The sequence below is a fragment of the Crocuta crocuta genome, unplaced genomic scaffold, assembly GCF_008692635.1.
Source record: "Crocuta crocuta isolate KB4526 unplaced genomic scaffold, BGI_CrCroc_1.0 scaffold3, whole genome shotgun sequence".
Classification (NCBI taxonomy): domain Eukaryota; kingdom Metazoa; phylum Chordata; class Mammalia; order Carnivora; family Hyaenidae; genus Crocuta; species Crocuta crocuta.
Window position 1 is genome coordinate 10644814 of NW_027529934.1, and position 21821 is coordinate 10666634.

Here is a 21821-nt window from a genome sequence, read left to right on the forward strand (position 1 = left end):
TTTTTTTTTTTTTTTTTTTTTTTTTTTTGGAGAGGGAGCAAGTGAGCAAGCAAGTAGGACAGAGGGAGAGGGAGAGAGAGAACTTTAATCAGGCTCTACCCCCTAGTGCAGATTCCAGACACAGCACTCGATCTCATGACCATGGGATCATGGCCTGAGCTGAAATGAGGAGTCAGACGCTTAACTGACTGAGCCACCCTGGGGCCCCTCCATGCAATCATTTTGTACTTAACTTTCCTATCATCTATTCTGTAACCAGCTCTGTGAGATTGTGAATACCTTTAGGGCAGAAACTTTACTTACTTTTCTTTGTCTTACTTTTGTATATTTAGATATATATCTGCATCACCACTACACATAATAGATGGGGAGGAAAAGTATTGAATGAGTTCTTTATAGTCTTTCTGGTGGAGAGTAACTTCTTTAGGGCTGAATGCTACCAATAGTACTACCTTATGACATTTGAGGAATAGGTAACATAGACAGTTTAAACGTGATACAGAAGAGAGGAGTCTAAGCCAAAAAAGGAAAGAATAAGAAAAGGAGGAAGGAGAATGACTGAAGGAAGGAGATTGAGGAGATTAAAAAACGGTATTTATGTCTAAAACAGATGATGGAGCTCCCAGTAATTTTCCCAAATAGCTTGTGGGGTCCCACATTATCCTTGATTACTTAATCATGGTCTGTCTATAATCAACTTTATAAATTAGGGTTAGTAGAAGGAAAGATTGGATCTAATGGGAGGGATTGAGATCCAGGGAATATAACCAGACCTTTCTTATATAAGGCATATGTAATATATTATATAAAACATAGACAGTTATAAGTAAAAGCTTTTTTATGTTATCTACATTGCAGTTTGATAAACACTGCTCTAACTTAACATTTACGTCAAATGTTATATGTAATACATAGTAAAATTTATATTCGCTTAACAAAATATGTGGCATCCACCTACTAATCTGACTGAATTATCCAGCATGAGTTGATTTTTAAAAAAAAAATGTTAATGTTTTTACTTATTTCTGAGAGAGAGAGAGAGAGAGAGCGTGAGCAGGGAAGTGTCAGAGAGAGAGTAGACACAGAATCTGACAACAGGCTCCAGGCTGTGAGCTAGCTGTCAACACAGAAACCAACGCGGGGCTCGAACCCACGAACTGTGAGATTATGACCTGAGCCAAAGTCAGCTCAGGACAGTGTTTTCTACATAGAAGACAGTCAATAAATATTTATTGTATATCAGAAACCCCCTAGAATTGCCTAACATTTTCGTATGCCAATTCCTATTAATAAGATATAAATAAACCTTCTAGAGTTAGCATATGCTTACCCTTCATAATAATGTAGCTGAAACTATAAATCGTAAATTTCCAATTCGTCTTTCTTTCTGCTATCATTAAGCTAGTTTACTTTTTGACAGCATTCTATGTATTTTCCCCAACTGAATTGTTGAGCTAAGCTAGATTATGAAAATCAAAATTATATTTCTTGTATTAAATATGGTAATCTATTTAGATTTTATTTTAAACCCTTTTGATACTATACATTAAAAAGTGAGTACTTTGGTATACTAGTGGAGCATAAAGGACTGCAAAGAGTATATACCAGTCAGCCTTCTTCAAAACAGTTTGTATCATTTAATAGGGTGACTGTTGTAGGAAAAAATGAAAATACTAAGACTTTTGAGGGGATTGCTAGTTACTTGCTCTAAGTTAAGACTAATTCCAGGGACCTCAACTCCCACCATAGTTGGGAGAAACAGAGAGATGAATTAAGCCTGATTGATAAACAGTAACTACTGATTCGTTTGACAGCTTAGGAAAAACAAGATTGTAAGTGTGGGGACAGGGACATCTGGAGAAGCGGTTTGTGGATGGGCACCTTGTAATGAGGGTATTTGTGTCCCATGTGAATACTCACTAAAGGCTACCCAATCCGGAGGAGACTCAGTAATCAGATGGATCAGATCAGCTGTCCTGTAGATGCCAGGGTCTCCCTAGCCACCCCAGTGTTTGGTCAGGGAGCTCATAAACAAAAGGACAATGACAATCTTACATAACGTGAGCTCAAACGTGGGACTTCACCTCATGAAGCCTTCTCTGGCTGCTGCCACTGTTGAGAGCCCAAACTGTCAGCAGTAGAGGCAAAAGCTAAGCATTCAGTGAGGCATTATTCCCTCAGAGACCAGTAAGCCACTTAGTGGCAGTGATTCAGACCCCTTCCATCATGAGGCAGAATGGATACTTCTTTTGGAGGTGACTTGCCTTCCTTCTCGGTAGTGATTCTGCCAGCAACTCCATCTATTGATATAAGGGATATCTTGGCCACTGTCTTGATATGCCATACAACTGAGAAACTAATTTTATAGCAAAAGGGCAGCTATGGCTATATGGAATTCATTGTCTTTATTATACACTAAGCTAAGGAACTGGCTTTGCAAAACACCGGAGCGACCTGTAAAAACGTTATTTACCATACCAGCTGTAACCTCTGGAGTTCGGGTGCTGTCCTAAATAATGCTGTATGTGGTGCCCTTTTCCCCTTAGAAAATGTAGAATTCAAGAATCAAGGGAAGTAAGTGGTAATGGTTTCTCTATTATTATACCAAATAAGTCTTCTCCGGACAACAAGTACTGTTTCAGTCACTGCTTAGTCAAGAAATCAGAAATGAATGGGGCGCCTGGTTGGCTCAGTCAGTTAAGCATCAGACTTCAGCTCAGGTCATGATCTCACGGTTTGTGGGTTCGAGCCCCACATCAGGCTCTGTGCTGACAGCTCAGAGCCTGGAGCCTGCTTCGGATTTTGCATCTCCCTCTCTCTCTGACTCTCTCTCTCTCTCTCTCTCTTTCTCTTTCTCTCTCTCAGAAATATATAAAACATTAAAAAATTTAAAAAAAAGAAAACAGAAATGACTCTAGGTATTTTAAACAGAAAATTTAATATACATAAGTCCAATACTGTTGGAGGGACCAGAAGAGCAAAGGGGAGAAAGTGGGAACATCTGGAGGTATGGAAGAGGGTTTTTAACGCATTCAGAAAAGATCTTGGATCCCAGTGTCCTCTGTACCATAGGAGCACAATACATGAGTACTATGATTGTTTTTTAAAAGTCAGCAGTTCCTACAGATTGCTTGGAAATAATTGTAAACAATAAGGCAAGTGGATGTGATCCTAAGAAGTATTTTGTGTGCAGGAAAAGAGCATTCTTCGGTGCAGGGTGTTCCATTCAGTTAAGCTGTAATTGTTATTCTTACTTTAACACTTAAGCTTGGGGCCTAATGTACAAGCACTCATCTGACCTTAAAACAAAGAAAATACAACTTATTTTCAGTACCATTAACCAGAAAATAACTTTTTTCATAAATGTATAGATTTCCAGAGAAATTGAGGAGATAGAATGGTGTTATAACCTGAACCAACATGCTTTTCACACCCATGCATTTTCAACTTTGTATTGAAAGTCATTTTAAATAGAATTCCATGTTCAGAAATGTATTGCCAGTTCTTCAACTTGGATACTTCTGTGATGTAATGACACATGGGAAAGCACCATTGTTTACACACCTGTTCTTTACAGATTTCTACCCTCTCACTCAGGACTGTGTCTTTCCTGGGCTCTAGGGTGATTGGTTCCTACTGCCACTATCCTGTCTGTCCACCACCAACAGAGCAACTGATCACTCTTCACTCTACGTGAGAGATTCTTAGTTCAACCAAGATACAGTAGGACTTTATCGAGGGAATCTTCACTAAAAAGCTAACAAATATATGAGTAAGCGGAAAGAAAGAGACAAAAGCAGTTCAGTTGTGCCGTACAAAGATAAGCTGCACAAGAAACTCATACTTTAGTTTATTTAGAAGTTGGAGGTTGATTTCCCTTACCTCACCCGCCCTGTTCTGCTACACAGCAAATCATCTCAAAACTTCTTGGCTTGAAACATTGGCAATCACTTATTTTCTCTAATCGTCCTGGGGGTTGACTGGACACAGCTGGGCAGTTCTCACTTGGGCTCTCTTGTGCACTTGTAGTCCGGTGGCATCTGGTGGCATCTCAAAGTCTGGCTGATGCTAGGTGTTGACTAGAACACCAATATCAGCATCTCCATGTAGCCTCAACTTCCTCACAGGCTGAAGGCTGGTTTCCAAGAGTGTCCAAAAATGCCAGGTGAAAGCTCTTTTGCTTTTAAAGACATTGCCTCAGAAATTATATAATGTCATTTTCCATGTAGTCACAGACCTTCAGTTCAGGGGAAAGGAACATGCACGGCACGTGTTGATAGGAGGAGGAATGTCAACATTACATTCTAAGAAGAACATGTGAGATGAGAGATCTTCTGGTGAGGCCATCTTGGAAAATATACTCTAACACAGTCTCCCTTCTGAACACAGCAGTTTACATGCCTTCCCTTAGCCAAATACCTCATCCCTCTTCTCAAGACCACATGTTTTACCCTATGATGACATTAGCCTAAAATCCAGGATCTTATTTAAGTCCGGCCCAGGTGTGGTGAGGCAAAACTTGGGTGTGACTCCTTGGGTACCATTTCTCTTTGGTTTTACTGTGAACTAAAGAGACAAGTTAGCTCACCTCATCTCTCAACACATAACAATCAAGTCAGGCACTGGACAACTGCTGTCTACCTTCACACACAAAATGTGGGGGTGGGATGGAAAACAGGAGGTGGGATGAGGCCACAGGATTCCTAGCCATTCAGAAATCCAGCTACACACGGGCTACCGCTTCCTTCATTAGACCTCAGTCCTGGTGCCTGCGAATGACTTACAGCTGCTCTTTACTCTCTGGGTTCTTAGTTTTAGCCTCTGAGCTTTTGTGACAGGAGGAAAAGTAAGCTGCAACTGAGGAGCCTTCTCAGCCTCTTCCTGTTCCTAAGAGGTAGGGAGTCCAAAACCTCTTTTCACTTTGTGTTACCTCTATCCCATTTAGTCCAAGTAGTTGTACTTCTACCGTCACAGTCCCCCAAAAAGCTTTTCCATGAATCTTAATGGGGTTCACTCCACTAGACAAAAATCACAACCGCAAATTTCTTTGAAGTAGGCCCTTGCGTTTAAACCCTCCCTTGGGTTCCCTGTGAAGCTGCTTCAGGGCAATGCCCCGAAGATCACTGGAAGGCAGTTCAGCAGATTTTGTGAGGCACACTCTTAAGACCCTTAAAGGGCCTTTTGTCTGAAAGTTTCTCCAAGGCACCTTAGAGCCTTCTGAGGTCTCAGCACAAGGTTTCACAGTAATGCTGTTACTGTTTTCCTCTTTAAACCATGCTTTCTTGCCAAACCTATTAAAGGTGAATATGGAATAAAACTTCTAGGATAAATTTGGTTACTTCAGGAACTTGATACGCTCCATGCTTTTGCACCTTGTTTTCTAGACACTCACCGCTAGATGTACACTGTCACTACCACCTTCCCTCCTGTATATGCTCTCCTTCTGTGATCTCATCTACTCCCAACCCTTTCCTGAACTTATTTCAGTGTTCCCTCTCTTCTTGGTTGAGTTGTGAGCTTTCCGCTGCTACCCTAAATGTCTAAAACCGAACTCATCATTTAAACTTGGGCCACCTGACTCCGTTCTGTTTTCTTCCTCTGTTTTTTTAAGGTACAGGATTCTCTACGTGTCCATTAGGTCAAATGTGTTCATTGTACATTGTTCATATTAGTATATGGTTGCTGATTTTTGTCTGAGCAGTTCTGTGATTTTTGTTGAAATTTCCAATTGTGATTGTAAGCTTTTCTTTTTTTAATTGTAACGCTGTCAACATTGGCTTTCTATATTGTGAGGTTATGGTATATCTGCCGGGCTAATTGGTCTTTACTGCCAATAATTTTTCCCTTCAAGTTTATTTTGTCATGTGTTAATCCTGCCAGACTAGCTTTTTCTTTTCTTGTTAGTATTTTCTCTTTATATCGAAACATTCTGGGTCATTATTTCTTTTGTTTTCTACATGGCATAAAGCTAGACTCGGTTTTTTGATAATAAGTAAAATCTGTTTACATAAATATGTTTACGGGTATATTTGGACTTATTTCTACCACCTTTTTTTTTTTTATCTTTTAAGCTCCAAACAGGTTTATTGATCCAGAAATACTACCCTACCTTTGCAAATGTTGAAATTTTTAAGGTTAAACAGTTCTTTTATTTTCAGTTTATTTATTTATTTTTGAGAGGGAGGGATTTAGTGGGGGAGAGAGAGGGAAAGAGAGAGAATCCCAAACAGGCTCCATATAGTCAGAAAGGAGTCCGATGTGGGGCTCTAACCAAGAAACTGTGAGATCATGACCTGAGCGGGAGTTGGATGCTTACCTGACTCAGCCACCCAGGCGCCTCTAAGGTTCCACAGTCCCCACGGAAGCTTTAAGAATGCGGCACAGAAGTGCTAACTAATTGAGGTCACAGACCTTTACCCACAGAACGAACGAACTAAAACAACAACCTTTCCTAATGCAATACAAAGGGATATTTTAAATGACGGGACACTTCTTGCTCATCACTGAACTAAAATCTTGGTTTGTATTCATCTTATTAAACAAAAACTATATTCCCAAAAATACACGTTCAACTACTGAAATTCCTTTAAAGATCTTTGCTGGGAGTTCCACAATGAAGACATCCCAGAGTGCTGTATGTGGGCTTGTGTGCTGTCACTTTACCTTTTGTATTTATCCTTTGTCCTCGTTTGCCATTTATGGGATTGACCCACGTGTACTCTTGTTAATTTTTCCAGCCCTCGTTTTCTCCCACTTCTCTTTGGAAAGTTGCACATTCTATTTCTATTTTCTGTGGTTACCCTTAAACTAATAAGTGCATATGTGATTTATAAAGCCTAAAGTATCAGGATTATTTACATCCTGAGTAAAACAAGGATCAAGACTACTTAGATTCTCATCTCCCTCCTCTTGGCTTCCTCGTCCATACTTTCTGACATTATAGGTTCACATTGTTTTAACCCCCCCCCAATTATTTTTATATAAAATAGTTTTTGTTTTTAGCCCGTCATATTTATTAGGTGTTTGCATTTTCCCACTGCTACCTTCATCCTACTCTTTGAGGATTCAGCTTTCTATCTGATGAAGCAAATGTTTGACTCCTTTTTCTATCAAAGCCTTAGTGGTAAGTGCTCTCATTCTGACTCCAGGTGGTGTTTTGCCTCCATTCTTGATTGGTCCTGAGCTGAGTGTGGGTTCTAGGCTGCGAACTATTTCCCCTGAGCACTTTGAAGACAAAATTTCATTATCTTCTATCCTCTTGGAAATGGGAAGTCAGCTGTCGGTATATGGTTTTTCCTCAGTAGGTTATCTGGCTTCTTTTTCCTGTGAATGCTTTCAAGATTTTCCTCTGTAACTTACATGTTTGGCAGTTTTACCACAGGACATCTAGGTATGGGTTTTGTTTCATTTATCTTTCTTGAGGTGTGGTGTGCTTTCGTCAGTCTGAAGACTCACATTTTCGATTCCAGAAATACTCATTCATTATCTCCTCCATCGTTGCCTTTCCCCCATTCTTCTCCTCCTCTTATTTTGGAATTCCTATTCCTGCCTCTCTTCCTCTGAGCCATCTCTCTCACCTCCTTTTTTGTTTTTGTTTTTTCCATCTCTTTTATCCTTCTGTGCCATATTCTGAATAATTTCCTCAGATTTATTTTCTAGTCCATCAGTTCTTTTTGCCCAATTGTAAATAATTGTGTTTAATTGTTTAAAAATAAATAATAATTTTACGTTGCTTAAAAAGAATTCATAAGGCAAAAAAAAAGGATATACAGTGAGTAAAAGTTCTTCTTTCCATCCCTTTTACCTCAGCTACCTTGTTTTCCTGTTTGGGAACAACGAGCATTAGTCCCCGTCGATTTTCTCTTGTTTATACTACCTGTTTTAAAGAGAGACGAGATGGTAAGCTCTTTAAGGGCAGGAACTCAATATATCCCACTCCACACAAGAGTTAACATGTGATAATCAATAGGTGCAGAAACAATTAGAAAGAAACTGCCTGACCACCTGGACCTTAGTGTCATGATTCCTTAGTAACGTGTAGAGAGTTCCATCCCCAAACTCGCAAGTTTAGGAATTTTATCAGTTTACTGAAACCTTCTCAGACTCACAGTAATCAAATTTAGAACAAAGTAAGCTGATATATCAGTATGCTTGTTTACTTATTTACATTGAAATCAGTACCTGAACCAAAATATTTATAAACTCCTAGAGGAAAGTTTACACTGCAAACTATATTATTACCACATTTTCTTGCTGACCACCTGCGATTGTTGGCCTCAAGCTAAAGCGATCTCTTTACTCTAGAGCTTAATCTGCCCTTCAGTCAGGTCAGCCTTGCCCTTAGGCAGGGAAATTCTTTTTCTTTAATCCCTTTTCCCAAGTTCTACGTAGACTATTACTTTTCATCAACTCTGTCAGTCTGATAGTTCTCTCAAAATGTTGAAACACAACTGGACAGACAGATACCAGTGTTACGTATGTTGCTTTCATTGCATTCTTGTTTCTTAAGGAGATGTGATGAACTTGATTAGAATTGGATGATCCTTAAGGTTCTGTCAGCCATATATTTGCAAACCACATTTTCGGATGAGTGTTCATCTCACATGTTGTATATATCTAGAGGCATTTAGTATAGTGGGTGGGAACATGGACACTGGAGCCATCTTGCTTGGGTTTCAATCCCTGCTCTTTTACTTTTCAGACTGATTCCAGAAAGACTGAGATTATAACATACATACATACATACATTTATTTATTTGAGAGAGAAAGCGTGAGTGGGGGAGAGAAGAAGAGGGAGAGAGAAAGAGAATCTTAAGCAGGCTCCATGCTCAGTGCTGAGCCTGACCTGGGGCTCAAATCCATGACCCTGGGATCATGGCCTGAGCTGAAATCAAGAGTCAGATGCTTAACCTGCTTAACCAACAGAGCCACCCAAGTGCCCCTAACCATTATATTATTATGCTTAAATACCAATGTAGAAAATACACTGGAGGTACCGGCTAATGATCCAGATAAAAGGATAAGTGAAAAGCATATGGATACATAGTATTTTAACCTTTCTACAAAATTGACAGAAAGCTTTGTATTTGTCCGTGTATTTTTAGTGTAGGTATATATGTGTCTAGCATATAAGTAAACCATATAGTATGTTCCTTTAGCAGAATCATATTTTGCTTCTGTAAAATTGCCTTTATAATTACAAATGCAGTCATTAAAATTACCTATAAACTCTTGTCCCACCACCAACTTTAGAGAAGAAAAAAGATTGCCAGTATTCTGAGTAAATCAGATTTCAATTATTAATTTTGACTAAATTATTTAAAAGTTCCTGTATTTAATACCTGTATCTAATTAGTATAATCTCCTTGTAGCGTTCTTTGTCTCCAAAGGGAAAACAGGAACATAAAATAATTTGTCTAATTTGTTTTAATCATTTAATTTTTTTCTTTTTACCAGTTTTTAAAATTTTTTTCAAGTTTATTATTTTTTTAATGTTTATTTTTTTAGAGACAGAGTGAGAGCAGGGGAGGGGCAGAGAGAGAGGGAGACACAGAATCTAAAGCAGATTACAGGCTTTGAACTGTCAACACAGAGCCCAGTGCAGGGCTGGAACCCACAAACCTCGAGATCATGACCTGAACTGAAGTTGGACGCTTAAGCTCCTGAGCCACTCAGGCACCCTTCTTTTTACCAGTTTTAATTATGTACGGTATTTTTTCAAAATTTAGGGCTGATGGATATCTCCTGTTTGCATAGCTGATTCCACCAAATTAACGATGGAGAACATATGATTTCAATTTTATTTGTAATAAGTGACCCAAAAAAGGGGGGTATGCTCTAAGACCTAAGACTTTTATCATGGTTGAGTGTTTCCTCATTGTCAATGTGGTCAATTCTCACCCAGTTTATAAGTAATATAACTTAAATCATCAGCAAAATCCAGTTTGGTAGTATTGTCTAGGTATGTCACTATATTAAAATGACAAGAGGGGCGCCTGGGTGGCTCAGTCGGTTAAGCCTCCAACTTCAGCTAAGGTCATGATCTCACAGTCTGTGAGATTTTGAGCCCTACATCAGGTTCTGTGCTGACAGCTCAGCCTGGAGCCTGCTTTGGATTCTCTGTCTCCCTCTCTCTACCTCTCCTTTGCTCATACTCTGTCTCTCTCTCAAAAATAAATAAACATTAAAAAACAGAGCTCTGAGAGTCAGAATTGAACCAGCAGTTGAATCTTAGTTCCATCAATTTACTGTCACCAAGATAGGTTAACCTGTTTGTATTTGTTTCCTAATCTAGAAAATGGAGTTTTTAATAGTTCCTTTCTTAAATTGCAGAGATTAGAAATAGCATTTGTTCAGTTCCTGGCACTGGTTAGATGCTGAATAAATTATGTTATCCCCAATAATGACGTAACAGTGGCTCATAATAATAGTTAAGCCTCGAATCAGTTCTTAGCCTAGAGAATGTAAAACAAGTATTTCAAATAATGCCATAACCAAACCTTTTCAGTCTGTATAGTTACTTTTTTTAATCTGATTTTTTTATTTTGGCAAAATACACCATAAAATTTACCATCTTTACCATTTTTAAGCGTACTTAAAAACGTATTAATGTGGTATTAAATATATTCATAATGCGTAGCCATCGCACCACCATCCATCTCTCTAACTTTTCACCTCTATAACTTTTATCCCATCTCCACAACTAAAACTGTTCCCTTCCCCCAGCCTCTGAAAGCTTCATTTCCCCCTCCCTACAGCCTCTGACAGCCACTACTCTAATTATATACACAAAAGGATTGAAAACAGGGTCTCAGATGTATTTGCACACCCATGTTCATGGCAGCATTATTCACACTAGATAAAAGATGGAAGCAACCTAAGTGCCCACCAGCAGATGAATGGATATGCATTATGGTGTAATACATACAATGGAATATTATTCCAGCCTTAAAATGGGAGGAAATTTGGTATTGCTACAATGTGGATGAACCTTGAGGACATTATGCTAAATGAAATAAGCCATATAATTACTTTTAAATAAACATATTAATGTTTTCACTCTCAAAACTATTTAAAATACTGTATTAATGTAAAACTTTGTCTTGCCAGCAGGGAACATAATTTATTCAGTTCTGTGGGATGTAAGTTATGATTTATAAATATCCAAGAACATGCTCTCTCTTCTTTTGTATGTCTAGAATTAGATATAAAACTTGAATATTCTAGACTTCTTTTCCCGCTCCTGAGTCTGTTGCTCTATTTTTCCTAATTAGGAGAAGAGTTTTGTTTCAATTTTCAAAATTGTAACTTAAAAATTAGTCCATTTTAATGCAATTGTTTGATATTTAATTTCAGTCACATTCTATTAACTTCTGTCTTTTTTAAAAAGTTTTTTTTAAATGTTTTTACTTATTTCTGAGAGAGAGAGAGAGAGACAGCGTGAGCAGGGGAGGGTCAGAGAGAGAGAGGGATACAGAATATGAAACAGGCTTTAGGCTCTGAGCTGGCTGTCAGCACAGAGCCCGATGCGGGGCTCAAACCCATGAACCGTGAGATGATGACCTGAGCCGAAGTCGGATGCTTAACCAACTGAGCCACCCAGGCGCCCCACTTCTGTCTTTTTTTTTTTTTTTAATGTTTAGTTTTTTAGAGGGAGAGAAACAGAGCACAAGTGGGGAGGGGCAAAGAGAGAGGAAGACACAGACTCCAAAGCAGGCTTCAGGCCCGAGCTCATGAACAGTGAGATCATGACCTGAGCCAAAGTCGGATGCCCAACTGACTGAGGCACTCCTTAACTTCTTTTTAAAAATTTTGATTGGATAGTCTTTTTTTTTTTCTTAAAGAGATATATTGATATTGGACAAAATGGAAATGAAATTTGTGTAATTCAGATTAACATGTTGCCTACTTAATGCTAATTGCTCATAGATTAAAAAGAAAACTCAAAGTTCTTCTGTGGTTAAGTGTCAGGGCTTCTGTTAAGTGTTGGTTCTGGTACTAATTTCCTTTGCGGCTTTGAGAAAGCTGTAACAGCTACAAAGATCAAGTGTTTGAACATACACAGGACAGTTTACCAGAAACATTTGGTAAACAGCAAATTAAAGCATTTCTTTGCTTACATTTAAAATTCTTTAGCTATTTTATTACTACTATTTTTTAAATAGACTTCACGCCCAACACAGAGCCCAACACAGGGCTTGAATTCACAACCCTGAGATCAAGTCTGGAGCTGAGATCAAGCATCAGACGCTTAACCTACTGATTCACCAAGGTGTCCCTCTCTAGCTATTTTAAAAGATTATTTCATTGACTTTATAAAATCATTTAAAGGCAAGAAGATAGTGGTGGTTATCCTTTTTATTAGTGGAAAAAGCACAGGCTTCAGAGTCAATCCGATAGAGATACCTACCACCACTCTATAATCTTGAGCAGATTTTTACAATCTCACCTTTGGTCTCTATATCTGAAAACTGGTAATATTTACTACTTTCTCCCCATTCACAGGTGAGGAGTGGAGGTGCAGAAAGGGAGATAATTTGATCAAGGTCATATAACTGAGAGTGTGGTGTTAAAAGAATTAGAGATGATGTATGTAATATGTAAGGCAGTGGCAGTGTCTGAGTAAGTGTTCAGGAAGACATTATATGTTATTGATGCTATTCTAAAAGAAACCAAAGTGGATTCAGATCAGATATGGTTTATAAATAATCTGTGAGCTGAGGACTGCATCCTATTTCAGAGGTCTGTTCCCTAATCCTGATTCCAGAATTCCAAAGTGAAATTTCCAGGTTACAAACAACTTGAAGGTAGGAAACCATGTCTTTTAATTTTCTCTTCTATTCCATAGCTAGTATCATTTTAGTAAAATACCCTTTTGAGAAAATAGTATGCATTTGATAAATACTTATTGATCATTGTGAATTTCTCTTGAAAAGACAAAGGTGGACATTTTTATAAATTAAAAATGGCCATTTTCTGAAAAAGTATTTCATTTCCTTTAAGGGGAATTTCTTCATTCTGTTATTTTTAAAAGTTGCCACTGGAGGATAATTCTGGACTTTCATTATAAGTGTCTTTTGTTTTCACATTTGTATAAGAATACAAAATGAGAAAGCTATAGAGAAGGCTGACCGCTCAAGAATTTCTGTGTGGGGAATTACTAAGGCATAGAAGTCCATAAAGCAGTTTTCTCCCATTTATTTTTTTATATATTTTCAACAAACTGTACTTCTTGTTAGTGAAAGTTGGCAATTATTTTAGTACCAGGCCAAATTCCGTTCTCATAAACTCAGAGTTCATAGGACATAATGAAGTCTAAATTCAACACTAAATTCAATATATTTTTAATGTTTATTTATTTTTGAGACAGAGAGACCGAGCATGAGTGGTGGAGGGACAGAGAGAGGTAACACAGAATCCAAACCAGGCTCCAGGCTCTGAGCTGTCAGCGCAGAGCCTGATGCGGGGCCTGAACCCACGGATCGAGAGATCATGACTTGAGCTGAAGTCAGACACTGAACTGACTGAGCCACCCAGGCACCCCATAAATTGAATGTATTTTAATAAAGATTGTCCGATTAGGATTCAGTTTATCTCAAAACCATAAATTTTAAATTAAAGGGACAAAGAATAGTACATTTTATAATGAATTTTGTAATGTATAGCCTAGTTAAAAACTATAGTATGTATAGTTTTAGTCTGATTATAAAAGTAATATATCTGTGAATGATACTGACATACCAATATGCCTTTCTTCATTAGAATATAATTTTGTGATATTTAGAGATAATCAAATCTTTGTATTTGGAGCAAATGACTTCTTCCTTAGAAACTTAAAATTCCTGTGTTTCATCGTTAGAATAACTTCTAAACTTGTTTGTTTACACGTAGTAATTGACAAGTGGGAAGAGATTGTCAAATGCATAACAATGAGATATTTTTCTTCCTTCGTTATCTTCTAGTGCTCGGTCAGGATTTTTTTCTTTCACAAACCCTTTAGAGTTATGATGCATTGGTCTACCATGCGTCTTTGTCTTTTTGTTCACTGATGTATCCAAGGGCCTGGAGCAGAGCTTGGCTCGTAGTAGGTCCCAAATGTTTGTTGAATGAGAGAATAAAGGGTCTCTTGTTCTACTTTTGGGCATCTTTGGTATGCACCTTGCTTTTTTATACTTAACAAATACATTGTGGGCTTTAGCTGTTATCCACTAGATTTTGACTCCCCCACTGGACTCTGAATTATAGTATGATATCATTTATAGTTACAGCTGTGCTTTGTGACCATGAGATGGGAAAGAACTTACAAACTCAGAAAACAATGTAATCTGAAAGGGCAACACTATAGGGACAGAAGATAGCTTAGTGGCTGCCTGGGGCTGGGATTGGAGGCAAGAACAGAAAGTGACCACACATGGGCAGTAGGGAACTGTTTGCAGTGAAGAAGACTTTCTAAAATTAGATCATGGGGATCATTGTACAGCTCTGTAAACTTACTAAAAATCATTGAGTTGTTGAATGAATGAATGTATGGTATGTAAACTGTACCTTAGTAAAACTGTTAAAAAGAAAACAAGTTGGGGGGTGCCTGGGTGGCCCCGTCGGTTAAGCATCCCACTTCTGCTCAGGTCATGATCTCGCGGTTGGTGGGTTCGAGCCCCGCATCGGGCTCTGTGCTGACAGCTAGCTCAGAGCCTGGAGCCTGCTTCGGATCCTGTGTCTCCCTCTCTCTCTGACCCTCCCCTGCTCACACTGTCTCTCTCTCTCTCTCTCTCTCTCTAAGAAATAAATAAAACATTTTTAAAAAAGAAGAAATAAAACAGATGAATATGGGGAAAGGCTGGGGTGGGGTGGAGGTGGAAAGAGGAGAGAGGGAAACAAACCACAAGAGACTCTTAACAATAGAGAACTGAGGCTTGATGGAGGGGAGGTGGGTGGGGAGATGAGCTAGATGGGTGATGGGTATTAAGGAGGGTACTTGTGATGAGCACTCGGTGTTGTATATAAGTGATGAATCACTGACCTCTACTTCTGAAACCACTATTGCACTGTATGTGAATATGCCTCTCTCTCTCTCTCTCAGAAATAAATAAAACATTAAAAAAAAATTAAAAAGAAAGAAAACAAGTTGGGAGTTTAAAATTGTTTCACTTTGTTGCTAATCAGAAAAGTAGGATGATGTAATTATTTTCTTTATTTCTTACTTTGGATATGATTTGTTGCTATAGATAAATGACTAATTTACCTAAAACCAATTTTTCTGTGAAGGATTTCGGGACAGAGAAATGTTCATTTTATTCTCTGGTAAAGTACTTTCTTTTGTGATACTGGCTTGGAATTTTTAAGGCTTTTAATGTAAAGCATCTTGTTACATCTAATTTTCTTACCCTCTTTTATGGAAATAATCCAGAGCTATAAAATGAATATCCACATTACTGATAGTTTGTTTACATTTGGTTACAAAAGTAGGACATGTTATTTTCTTCCATTGCCTTTCTGAAAGATTAATTTGTCTAGATTGCTTTGTTTTCATTATTTAAAAGGAATTATTTATGGATTCTCCCTTACATACCTATCCTTCTCTCCCCCGACCATCTTTTTGATTAGATTATTTGTATTTTAAAGTTTATTCATTTTGAGAGAGGAAGAGAGAGAGCGTGCGCGTGCGTGCAAGCGCAAGTGGGGGAGGGGCAGAGACAGAGGGAGAGAGAGTCCCAAGCAGTCTCTGTGCTAACAGCAGGCGTGGGGCTTGAACTCATGAACCATGAGATCATGACCTGAGCTGAAATCAAGAGTAGGACACTCAACCAACTGAGCTACCCAGGCGCTCCAGAGATTATTTGTATTTTAAAATTACTTGTTGGGGGCTTAGAAAAAAAGGCTTTTTCCATGAAACTAGTATTCTTGTGCAGATTTTTATATGTTGTATGTATCTCCTCCAAAGGAGTATAGCCCCTTTAAAAATTTGACTGTATCTTGACAAAATGATTTATAAAAGCTTTCCCACAAGTCTAATAAAAACCAAATAGTTTAAAGATTTAATTAAGGTTATTGAGATCAGTTAACTCTGAAGGCTGAAGGTATCAAGCATGTGAGGACCTAGAGACATTGTAAGTAAAAGGCACTTGGATTTTAAGAATCAGTTGAGATAGCTTGATTTCTCATTAGTTAGAGCACTGTGCTGTTATTCTGTGGCCTGAAACTATTAGATGGTCATAGTTGTTATGTTACTATTATAATTGATTATATATATATAGTGCTGGCTGGCTGTCAGACACTGTTATAAAGACTTTTCTTAAGGAACCTCTTTATCTGCTAATACTATGGAGTGAGAACTGCTACCATCCACATTAACAGAGAAGGAAAAGAAGTCACTACTCACCCAAAGTCACACATCTAGAAAACGCAGGCAGGCAGGCAAGGCTTATCATCACTATACCATAACAAAAGGACTGCTTTCCTTTTTTTCCTTTATTTTCTAGAAGAAAAAGGCTTCACCCTAAAAGGGTTCAAAAATCCTTAGTATAAAAAAAAAGTACTTTAATGCTAGATGGAGAAATATGTTTTTCCGTTTCCTTTATTTTTATGTTTCCCTTGTTCCCATTTGTTGTTTTTATGTTTCTGTTACTTACATATTTATATTTTTATGTAATTTATGTTCCTTTCCATTGTTATTCTATGAATCAGTGTTATTCTCAGCAGTGGACATACTGATTACTCATGCTTTTTCATAGAACGCTAGGCTGATAGTCAAATAGTATTATTTGAACTTAGTCAGAAATCTCTTATTAGGCTTTCTTTTATGTTGCCTGATAATTTAATCAGTTGTCCACTTGGACTGGTTGAGCATTTCTGTGGGAACTTTTCAAGTATTACCTGCTGCTTAGAAAGTATGGAGTGTAAAGGCACCTCCCATTTCTATCTACCTTTTGAGAAATATGTATGATTGTAACTCAAAAGGTAAATTTCATGTAAGAATGCTTATGGTTATTGACTAAATGGTGATGTAAGTATCAATATAAATAAGCATAAAAGAAATAAGCACAAAATAAATAAGCATAAAATATAAAAAAGTATTTTAATAAAGTGATCTGTGTTGAATTAAACTGATGGTCTTATAATTTTTAATGGATAAATAAAAACCAGAATTTGTAAACATTTGAATAACTTTATCATACAGTAAATTATCTCACAGTAGGGATATGTTTTGAGGAAAAGTTCAAGGTGTTATTATTTTTTTTAATCCATTCCCATTCCTTTGTTTTTATTTTATTTTTTAGGATTTTGGCCCCTAACAGTAATTATCAAGATGTTGAGACCCTCTATAACTTCCTAATCAAGTATGAGGTATGAGAAATATTTTAACATGTTTATCATATTTCCACCATAAACAAGTTTTACTATAAATAAACATGGTAGAGTTCTAAAATGCATTGGAATTCTATTTAACTGACATCTGCTTTAAATTCTTAAATGCCGCAGAGGTTTGTCAAAAAACCTATTAAACTTTTTCTTTCATTCTTGAGGTAAAAAACAGAGAGTTCTATAATCCTACACTTTCTCCCAACACAGAATTGTTTGTCATTAGGGGTGCTGCTGACGTTTCGAACAGGTCATTTCTTCATTGTGTGCAACACTGCGGGTGTTTAGTATCTCTGGTCCTCAGATGCTAAATCCCAATATCTGAGTCATTGTGACTACACCCCGCTCAGCTCACATACACAGATGGCCCCTCGGGAGAAAGAACCGCCTCTATTTGAGATTCGGTGATCAGCGAAGAGGAAAGCTATCATTTCATTTCCTCTGTAGCAGCAGAATATGGCCCTGATGGTAGAGCTTAGAGCTGTGGCTCCGATGTATTATAACTTGAAGGCTGTTTATCACATAACCCATCAGTGCTGATCCAGGGAAAGTATTCTGTAGATCTTCAGTTTCTTTGCCCATGTTCCTGTATGTTCTTTCTTTCTGTGTGTGTGTGTGTGTGTGTGTGTGTGTGTGTGTGTGTGTGTAATTTTTTTTAATGTTCTAAATGAAGGAATGTGACATATATTCAGGTCTTATATTTCTTATGGAGTCAAACTTTTTAAGACATATTCACTTTTACTCCTGGTTTGCTCTTTAACTTTTTGGATGTAACTATTAAGAACACCAACTGGGATCAAACTACCTGTGTTCAAATGTTGGTTCTACCCCTTATTAATTGTGTGCTCTTAAAAAAGCTATTTGATTCTTTGCCTCAGTTTCTTCATCTGTAAAATGGGAATAACATCAATAGATAAATTATAGATATTCTTTAAAGACTAAATAATTTAACATATATGAAGTGCCTCAAACAGGACCAGACACAGAGTAAGTGTTCAGTGGTGTTACCTGTTTTATAGAAAAAGTTGTGTTTTCCATCACTGATTCAGAATTTCTGAAAATTTCAGCACTGTGCTGTTTGTTGAGTTATCTGAGAAAAAGAATCTCTCTTGGGCACCTGGGTGGCTCAGTCAGTTAAATGTCCAACTTCGGCTCAGGTCATGATCTCACAGTTCGTGGGTTCAGGCCCCACATTGGGCTCTGTACTGACAGCTCAGAGCCTGGAGCCTGCTTCAGATTCTGTGTCTCCCTTTCTCTCTACCCCTCTCCTGCTTGCACTCTGTCTCACTCTGTTTCTCTCTCAAAAATAAATATAAAAAAAAAAAGAATTTATTAATTTCCAGATTCTTCCCTGCACATAAGTAAAATATAGCCTAAATCAATAGTAAGCCTCAAAAAATACAGAATTCAATCACTGTGTCCTCCAAGTGTGTGTCATGACTTATTTTTATATGATCAAGGACTTTTGTATTTATAATATTTTTTTGTATTTATAATATTGTAAATTATATCTGAATTATATTTATGAACTTAAAAATATTAGTTTAAATATTGAGACCTTGATAGTTTGAAAAAGACATTTCTTTAGAAAATGTCTGTAAATCAAACTTTTTCTCAAGTAGCCCTTTCCTAACAGTTTATAAACTTAGTATTTAAATAAAAGAGAAGGCTCTTCAGTAAGGTCAGCTATAATACTCATGTGTTATTAGAATTGAATAGTGAATTTTTTCTTTCAGCTTGAATTATTTCTAATGTTCAGGATATAAGCAAGGTGTGGCTACTTCCGCTTTTAAAATAGTCTACCTGGGGCAGCCGGCTGGCTCAGTCAGTAGAGCATGAGACTCTTGATCTTGGGGTTGTAGGTTCGAGCCCCACATTGGGTTCAGAGATTACTTGAAAAGTAAATAAATAGGGGTGTCTGGGTGGCTCAGTCAGTTAAGCATCTGACTTCGGCTCAGGTTGTGATCATGAGTTTGAGCCCTGCATGGGGCTTTCTGCTGACACCATGGAGCCTGCTTCAGATCCTCTGTCGCCCTCTCTCTCTGCACCTCTCCCACTTTCTCTTTCTCTCTCTCTCTTAAAAATAAATAAACCTTAAAATAAGTAAATAAAATCGTCTACCTGTATGACCCCAAATCTACTCTAGTCCTTTAAATGTAATTATTTTAGCTTCTTTAAATTTTTTTGCTTTTTTAAGAAAAGAAATACTGAATGTATGCATTAGAAATCTTCTAAAATGCTAGGCTAGTTGAAGCCTGAATCTATTTTTTTTAATGTTTGTTTATTTTTGAGAAAGAGAGAAAGAGCACAAGTGGGGGAGGGGCAGAGAGAGGGAGACACAGAATCCGAGGCAGGCTCCAGGCTCTGAGCTGTCAGCACAGAGCCTGATATGGGGCTTGAACTCATGAACTGTGAGATCATGACCTGAGCTGAAGTTGGACACTTAACCAACTGAGCCACCCAGGCGCCTTGAAGCCTGAATCTACTGATAAGAGCCAGTAGTAGTAGAATTTAGTGTTTCGTGAAGAACACATTTTTTTTCTTTCCACTTGATCTACAAGATTATCTACGTAACTCCCACCAACCCCAGAACCACAGATCTCTTCTGGTTCTGTGAACAGATTAAGTTGTGACAATAGGACTAGTATTTTTACACATAGTTGGGTGTTAGCCTAGCATTGCGATCACCAGACTTCTGACTGTTCCTGCTCTGATTGTTCCAGTGACTTGGAAACTCTGGAAACTTGACATTCTCCCTCAGAATATGGGTCACTCTAACTGTGCTCTTTCTGCTTAGTTGCTCCATATGTATCTGAAATAACTACGTCTTGGTTCTTTTCAGGTAAATAAAAATGTCCAGTTCACTGCCCAGGAGCTTTATGATTGCGTCTCACAGACCGAGTATCGGTAAGTCCCTCCCGTATTACAGATCTGCTCTTGTCCTAGGCTCCTGCCCTTTATGGCACCACTTGACAGGCCGGCAGAGGGCGCTCTTTGTAGGTCTTCACTACACTGATTGTATCTTACCTTTATTAATGCGTAATGGTCCATACATACACAAGAGTTTGGCGTGTATGCAGGTATAAAGGTAGGTTTAAGGTTTAATGTGGTTCTCAAATATTTTGGCCTCAAGACTCCTTTATATTTTACAAAACTGTTGAAGACCCGAAAGATTTTTTTTATGTAGGTCATCTCTACCTATATTTGCTGTATTATAAATTACAGTTGAAAAAAATTTAAATATTTAATCATCTCAAAATAATAATAACTAGGCAATTACACATTAAGACAAGGAGCATATAATTATGAAAATATTTTTCCCCAAACAAAAAGAGGGAGGTTCTACACTTTTGCAAATCTCTTCATGTCTGGTTTAAGTCAAGACAGATGGGTCCTCAAAGCTGCTTTTGAATGGAGTCTGCTTTGATAATGCCATGTCATATGCCATCAGAAAATGGTTGCACATTCTTGCAAGAATGAGAATGCAAAAGGCAAATTGTGCCTTAGTCTTATTATGAAAATAGCTCTGACCTCTTTGACCTCACAGGCCGTGATTTTCCCCAGACCATGTTTCGAAGAAGAACTAGTATAACAAATACTCATGCCTACCATTTAGTTGACAAAACAGACCTTTACTCATCCTTATATGTGTATCCTCCCTTCCATCCTCTCCTTCGAGATGTGTGCTTATAATTCTCATCTTTATGGCTGTCTGTATCAATAAATATATGTTGACCAATTTAACCTGCTTATGTACTTAATAGTATCATATATATTCTTTTAAAAAATAATTTTGTTTATAGCAAAAATAAACTATTGGGACTACATCAAAATTAAAAGCTTCTGACAGCAAAGGAAACAATCAACAAAACTAAAAGACAACTTACTTGGGAGAAGATATTTACAAATGACATATCTGATAAAGGGTTAGTATCCAAAATATATAAAGACCTTATAAAACTCAATACCCCAAAAAACAATTCAATTTAAAAATGGGCAGAAGACATGAACAGACATTTCTCCAAAGAAGACATCCAGATGACCAAGACACATGAAAAGATGCTCAACATCACTCAGGGAAATGCATGACAAAACTACAACGAAGTATCACCCCACACCTGTCAGAATGGCTAAAATAAAATATACAGTAAACCACAGGTATTGTCAAGGATGTGAGGAGAAAAGGAACACTCGTACACCTTTGGTGGGAATCCAAACTGGTGCAGCCACTCTGGAACACCATATGGAAGTTCCTGAAAAAGTTATGAATAGAACTACCCTACAAGCCAGTAATTGCACAATTGGGTATTTACCCAAAGAATATAAGAACACTAATTCAGAGGGATACATGCACTACCCCTATGTTTATGGCAGCATTATTTACAATAGCCAAAATATGGAAATGGCCTAAATGTCCACTGATTGATGAATGGATAAAGAAGATATATATATATATATATATA

At 37.6% G+C, this 21821-nt stretch overlaps 1 protein-coding gene across 2 annotated transcripts in view; it reads left to right on the forward strand.

The window, feature by feature from the left end:
• Positions 1 to 21821, forward strand: part of SWT1 (SWT1 RNA endoribonuclease homolog) — a 95323-nt gene that overhangs the window by 61168 nt on the left and 12334 nt on the right. For both annotated transcript variants that reach the window (XR_013334921.1, XM_077763270.1), the window contains exons 17-18: positions 17277 to 17343; positions 20201 to 20265. Coding sequence is in view for 1 of the 2 variants with exons in the window: in XM_077763270.1 (XP_077619396.1) it covers positions 17277 to 17343; positions 20201 to 20265 (132 nt within the window). In the remaining variant the exon portion in view is untranslated. The remainder of the gene's footprint in view (positions 1 to 17276; positions 17344 to 20200; positions 20266 to 21821) is intronic.